Source organism: Nicotiana attenuata, chromosome 1, assembly GCF_001879085.1.
Source record: "Nicotiana attenuata strain UT chromosome 1, NIATTr2, whole genome shotgun sequence".
NCBI classification, from domain to species: domain Eukaryota; kingdom Viridiplantae; phylum Streptophyta; class Magnoliopsida; order Solanales; family Solanaceae; genus Nicotiana; species Nicotiana attenuata.
The window spans coordinates 67028913-67036208 of NC_031989.1; the positions used below are offsets into that span (position 1 = coordinate 67028913).

The following is a 7296-nucleotide window of genomic DNA, read 5'->3' on the forward strand; positions in this document are numbered from 1 at the left end:
AGGTTGGACAAGAGACTTACCCCGTCTCGAAGCTCACTTTCCGGCCTCAAATTCACTCTAAAGCCTCAACTCGATGCTGAACAATCCGAAATTAGTCAAATGTTCTATAACTTAATCAATACATGTTAAAAAGTTCATATTCTAACTACTAGCGTGATTACCCAATCCCAATTGAAAGGTCCCTAAAATTCATCCCCGGGTCCACGTGCCCGGATTCTGAAAATTTTCGAAGAAAGTTGTTACCCATAACCTCACGAACTCAAATATATAATTTCACTCAATTCCATAACCATTTCGTGGTTAAACCCCATTTTTATCAAAGCCTAAATTTTTAAACTAAACCCATGATTTTTACAATTTTACTTGTTAAAATCTACTCATAATCTATGTATTAAACTTATATTGGGTAGGAATTACTTACCTTCAATAGTTAGGTAGAAATCCCCCTCTTTAAAGCTCCAAAACCGCCAAGAGTGTAATAAATGAGCTTAAAATGGCATAAGTCCCGTTTTTAATAAAGTCTTTGCCCAGTGATCCTTCTTCGCGGTCGCGAAAGGGGCCCCATGATCGCGAAGGCAAAGCTCCCCCAGGCCCAAGAAACCTTCATCGCAAACGTGAGGGCAGTCTCGTAATCGCAAATGCTTGGCCTGCCTGAGCATCGCGAACGCGAAGGGCAATGGGTACTGACCCCTCCCAGGTCCCTTTCTTCTACGCGAACGCGAGAGGACCTTCGTGAACGTGTAGTCCTTGAACCTCAAAGCTTCGCGAACGTGACCGCTTGATCGTGAATGCGAAGAACAAATCGCCCCACTGCCCAAATCCTTCATCGCGAATACGAGGGTCCTTCCGCGTTCGTGAAGAAGGAATCCAGAACTGGAAAATCTGGTTTCTCCAACTTAGCTCCGGGTGGTACAAAATACACCCGAGCCACTCGGGACCCCGTCCAAATGCAGCAACAAGTCCATAAGCATAACATGGACCTGCTCAAACTCTCAAAACACATAAAACAACTATGAAACTAAGAATCGCACCCCAAAACTAAATTGAATCAAATTATGAACTTCAAGTTTCCAATTCGCTCCGAACGCGCCGAATCATACTTAAACTACTCAGAATGATACCAAATTTTGCATGCAAGTCTTAAATCACCATATGAAACTATTCCAAGGCTCAGAATCCCAAACGACCTCGATAACATCAAACTACTCCACACCAAATTTAAAGAACTTTAAAACCTTTAATGTGCCAACTTTCAATATTAAGCGCAGACACGCTCCGGGTCTTCCAAAACCCGATTTGAACATACGCCCTAAGTCTGAAATCATCATATGAACCTATTGGAACCGAATCCCGATTTCGATGTTGTTGACTCAAGTCAAATTTAGCCCTATGTAGCCAACATTAAGGAACCAAGTGTTCCGATTTCAACCGAACCCTTCTAAATCACGAACTAACCATCCATGCAAGTCATAAAATAGTTAAAGCACATATGGGGAGTTGTTGTTGGGTGTGTATGAAATCATATAAATCATTATTTCAATTTATCTAATTTAAATTTTTGTAATTTAAATTTGGTTCTTAAAAGTAGTTGTACAACTAATGAATGGAATGACGGTCACTAAAAGCACTTGTTATGACTAAATTAGTTGTTGTTATTAAAGACTTTTAACGACTAGATAACAAATTAGCGAATGGAAAATCTTGACATTAAAAAAATGTATAACGACCGAAATTATGTTGTCGCTAAAGGATCTTTAATGACTGGATTGTAATTCGGTCGTTAACTTTTAACGTCGGGGCTTTTAACGACCGGTGACGATCGGATTTTTCCTAGCCGTTAACAACTTATAACGATCAAATTTGGACTTTTAACAACCATAGTTCCCCTCCCTAAAGGCCTATTTTCTTGTAGTGATATGTATACTTATGGTTACGTGACTTGCTGGGGTGGTTAGTTTGGTTTCGGAGAGGTTGTGGAGTGAATTAGGATACTTAGTCCCAATGTTGGGAGCTTAAGTTGTGAGAGTTGACATGAGTTTTAATTTTGTGTAGACGACTCTGGAATGGTGTTTTGACGATTCCAACAGACTTGTACAGTGATTTTGGACTTAAGCGTGTGTCCGAATTTGGATTTGGAGGTTCGTAGGTTGGTTTGGTGCTTTTTGGCAAAAGTTGGAAAGTTGAAGGTAAGGTTAATAGGTTTGACCAAAAGTTTACTTTGTTAATATGGTATTTGAATTTTGATTCTAGGAGTTGGAATAGGTTCGTTGTGCCATTTGGGACTTGCATGCAAAATTTGAGGTCATCCAGAGTTGATTTGATATGGTTCGGCATGATTTTTGGAAGTTGAGAGTTCATTAGTTCATTAGACTTCGATCAATTCGTGTTATGTTTTAGGATTAGTTGGAATGGTTAGATGGGGTCCCAGGGGCCTCGGGTGTGTCTCGGATTGGTTTCAGCTTGTTTCGGATTTGGTTGTGTTGCTAAAGATGTTGGGTTTTGGTGTTTTCGCATCTATGGTGGGTTTGGCCGCAGATGCGGAGCCGTAGGTGCGGAGTTGGCTGGGAAAGGCAAGGACCGCAAATGTGGTTAGCTGGGAGCAGAAGCGAAAGCACATCTGCAGTTAAGGACCGCAGATGTGCAGGGTATACCACAGATGCGGTAAGTCAGCAGATGGAGGGAACTCGCAGATGCGAGCTTGTGACCACAAATGCGGGACTGTAGAAGCGGCTAAGAACCCGCAAACGCAGAATGACTAGCATGTTACACCCCGTGATGTTACGTCGATATTACGTCCCGGAGTATTACATTACGATGATGTTATGCTTCGCAGTATTAAATTACAATGATGTTGCAGTTGTAGTATTGTACGTTGAATTTGTCGTAAGATAATTGGCATCAGTCCAAGGATGAAATTATCTTGAGATTAACATATTTACGCTATTTATAACAAGCGATAAGTAAGTGTCATGAAGGATAAAGGGTACACGAATTAAAGAAAATGAGTTTCGTTGAAAGTGGCCAATTTAGGATAAAATACGAGTCGAGCGATAATACTCGATAATTATGAACTAGTACCATGCAAGGTACCATATGACCACGGTAGTATAATGTATAAAGTATATTAAAAATGAGTAGTATTTTTAGGTAACTTGAGATAATTCATAATTATACGGGTAATTGGTTAATTATCGGGTAACGGGATATTACCTAGTTAATTAATAAATTAGTGGATAATAATTAAATTACCCCCCCCCCCCCATAACGTGGCAAGATTCCTAAGCTCCCTAGATGACTAATAATAAGAATGGGTAAGGTGTCACACTTTAAGGTGACACTTCAATGAGGGACCCACCTTAACCAAAGATAACAATCTAAGAAAATTAGAATTCATTCGTTACCCCTCTTCTGAAGGAGTCCATCAAATTCTAGGAAATTATGTTTCAACTTAAGGAGTCCAGCAAGATTCTTTTGCATAAAAAGCACGTTCATCCATTCTGAAATGCAAATGCATATTATATAACCTATAAGCTGCGCCCAAGCTTTCAAATTAACGTGAGATTTTGCAATATTAACGGAGTACGGTGTAATCTTTCTCAAGAGAATCGACTCAGGTATGTTAAGGCTATCCCTTCTTTCTTTTTGGCATGATCTATACGACAAAAGCGAAACGAGCAAGTACACAACTTCCATAAATTACTCTATTCGTAGAAATTCTAAAGATGTGTATATTCTTATTCTCCCATATGTTAGTACTATGAATTATCGTGGAAAAAAAACACTACCATAGCTATCAACCTCTTACTATGCAACTGCAACATCAAGAATTCTTGGTCCATCCTAAATCCCGAGGCTATTGAAAAATAGACTACACTATAGGCTTCCAAGCTTTTGAAACTGCAGGGTATGCCTAGCTTGCAAGACACCATATAGCCTATTTGTCTAGAATATGTCCTTTCTCAGTTGTTGCTACGCCTTGAGGAAATAACGGATGATCTTGTCAAACGCTTGGATAAATGTAATTTTTTTGGATAAGTAACTATCGGATAAATGTAAATTAACACAAGAGAACCAATGTACCAATATCCAATGTGACATAAAGCTTAAGTCTACATCTTCATTTTTTTTTTACGAAATTTTAAACTTTTATTCCATCAAAAAGTCATTACAAAACTAGATTAACGCTGACCGTTAATCTCTCATATCAATTGCAATTAAAAAAATAAGTATATCTATACTAATTTATTTCTACTTCTATACTACGGCATTTTATTCACAGTTGCCAATCCTTGACTCAATTTGATCTTCTTTCGTCCTTGAATATGTATATGCATTGCAATTTCCTTGCACACTCTATCAGCATCATATCTTCCTTTCTCAAATCTGATCATATTCCGTTCTCTCCATATGCAGTAGACAACCATTGCAAAGACTGCCATGGTCATTTCTGCAACACAATCTTTCTTCTTTGCCACACTACTTATCCAGCTCACTTCCTGTTCCCAGTTTTGAATCTGCCTTCTGTATCCTAACCAATTGAGCATTCTTTCCCACAATGTTTTTGTATACTGACATTTAAAAAACAGATGCTCAAAGTTTTCCTCATGCTGTCCACAGAACACACATTCTGCCTGCACTTGTAATCCAAACTTTGCAAGTCTGTCGACTGTTGCTAGTCTCTGATTGATGGCTAACCATAGATGGAATTTAAACCTTGGATGAACTTTGTGAAATGTCATATGAATACTCTTCCATTTCACTTTACTGAATTGAGGTTGAAGTTGCACATATGCCTTGTTGATCTGGAACTTGCCTTGTTTCTCAAACTCTCTCAGAATCGATGCATGTCTGTTTGTTGTCCTCATCTTCAGTACATCTTCCTTTCATTTCTAATCGTATCTTCCTCACCATTCCATTGCTGCATTTTTTGGTGTATCTATTTCTTCAATTCTTCTATTTTTTATGTAGTATATGTGAGCCCATCTAATCCATAGTGTATCCTTCTTCATAGCCAATGCCCATAAGTGTTTCATCACTGCAGCTTTATTCCAGGTTCTCATGTTGATCACATTCAATCCCCCTATACTTTTAGGTTGGCAAATTTTGTCCCATGCTATAAGGGCTTTCCGAGATATTTCAGTTGATCCAGTCCACAGGAAAGTCCTGCAGACAGCCTCCACCATTTTTATAATCTTCTTTGGAATCAAGAATATTTGAGCCTAGTATAGTTTGCACTACCAAATAGCACTGATTGTTCAGTTGTAGTCTTCCAGCATATGATAACATCCTAGCAGACCAGCATCTCACTCTATCAATGATGTTCTCAACCAAAGGTAGACATTGGTTTATATTCGGCTTCCTGGTCGACAATGGCACTCCCAAATATTTAAAAGGCAGGCTGCCCTTTGTATATCCAGTNTGTGATTTCCAATTCTGCGTTCGTACATCTTTTGCATGTTCCATTCTTTCCTTCATCTTCTCTGCATTTCCCAGATCTAGATCTACTCTTGATGACCCAGCTTCTGAGAATTGAAGCCGCTTAGGACTCGTAGGTAGATGGTCCTTGCTCTTCACAGCTTCACTCATATTTTTTCCAGAATCACTGTTCCATTGCTTACTGTTCATACCCTCTTTCTCATCTAGGTCAGTCTCCTCTGCAATTGGCTGGAAACCAGTTGGCAAGAAGCTCCCAAACGTTAACAGAGTAAGGGTTGTTGTCCCTGATGTCACCGGTGTGACAGTCGCCGGCATAGCTTGTCTTCTCTTCCTTGCCATAGGTGCACGTTAGCCTACCTTGGCTTATCGTGCGCCGAGAGCATATAACAATGGCTTCCTCCTTGTGTGCATTATTTGTAAAAGAGAACAACACTGACATTTAATAGGTTAGTAATCAGAGTTTGACTGGGATTCAATTGCTACTCTTCTATCGTAGAAGAGTTCATAGTGATCTCAAACTCTAACACTATCTTCTTCCTAAACTATGTTCTCTTCATGTAAGGAGTCTTTCTCTACTTATCCAATATGCAACCTTTTCGATCAGATCAGGAGATATCACTTCTTGATCAGTTAGATTTATCTCCTTCACGTGCATCTCACATGTACAGGTTGATCATGACTGTGCTTTACAAGATGGACCTGGTCTATGTCTGAGTTCTTTTGTCAATCTTCAAAACTTTACCTGTTCTTGGGCCAACAAATTCCCCCTTTTTGATGATGACAAACTCTGTGCTTTTTACTTACTTGGATCCTGTAAGAACTCAGATCAACCATCAAAACAAAGTGTAGAAAATTTACTCATCATCAAGGACCAGGTTAATTAGGTTATAAATATCACTTATTCAGAATGTGTGTAAAGCACAAATTTCTTCCCCCTTTTGGCATCATCGAAAAGTTGCATACAAAATGTAGTCCCTGATTTTAATAAGTACTCATGGCCACTGGGGCAACTGCAAGTGCAATCATGGTTTATCATCAGTAATCAAGCAAACATATTTAAACTANTATATATATATATATATATATATATGGGATATGGGAAAGGTTATGGCGTTATATACGCGCCACCACCTGATCAGCTGGTATACGTTGATGATTTTGTCCACAGTGGCCGAGATGATATGATGGGATGCCCTCAGAGGCTTGATAATGTTATGAACACATGTACNTTGAACCTTTGGGAATCAGTGTGATTGCAGTGCAATTCCAAGCTTTCTGCATTTTACTTGTTCTGAAGAAGTAGTCCACTGCCTCATTTACATCATTTCTGACTTCTTGCCAATGTAGCTTAAAAAATTCAACTGGAAATCCATCCACTCCTGGTGCTTTATCATTTGGCATATCCTTGATTGCTTCATCTATTTCCTCATGTGTTACTTCCTTGATTAACTCCACCTGTTGGTTCATTGACAAACACACTACTTCTTTGATGATCTCTGCATTTGGGCAAGGTTTGAGCCCAGTGTCTGTCCCCATGAGCTGCTTGAAGAATTTAACAAATTCCTTCTCTATTTCTATTGGTTCTGTGACTCTTATCCCTCCTGCATTGTATACAGAAGATATAGCATTCCTACTTGCTCTCATCTTCAATTGAGCATAGAAATACTTTGAGTTTGAGTCTCCACAATCTATCCAATTTACTCTCGACCTTTGCCTCAATATCTTTTCCTCAACTGTGCTCCACTTCTCTAACTCCTGCAGTACCACTTTTTCTTCCTCAATCAAGACTTGACATAATGGATTTATCCTCAGACTCTTCTGAACATATTCTAATTTTTGTCTTGTTTGATTCAGCCTTCT

At 39.1% G+C, this 7296-nt stretch overlaps 1 protein-coding gene across 1 annotated transcript; it reads right to left on the minus strand.

Moving 5' to 3' along the window:
- LOC109236927 lies at positions 4260-4865 on the minus strand. Its single transcript, XM_019403170.1, has one exon. The coding sequence runs from the start codon at positions 4863-4865 to the stop codon at positions 4260-4262; it is 606 nt and encodes a 201-aa protein (XP_019258715.1).

Bases quoted from the DNA above. Each gene is read 5' to 3' on its own strand.
- LOC109236927 (XM_019403170.1), bottom strand. From the start codon at position 4,865: ATGAGGACAACAAACAGACATGCATCGATTCTGAGAGAGTTTGAGAAA.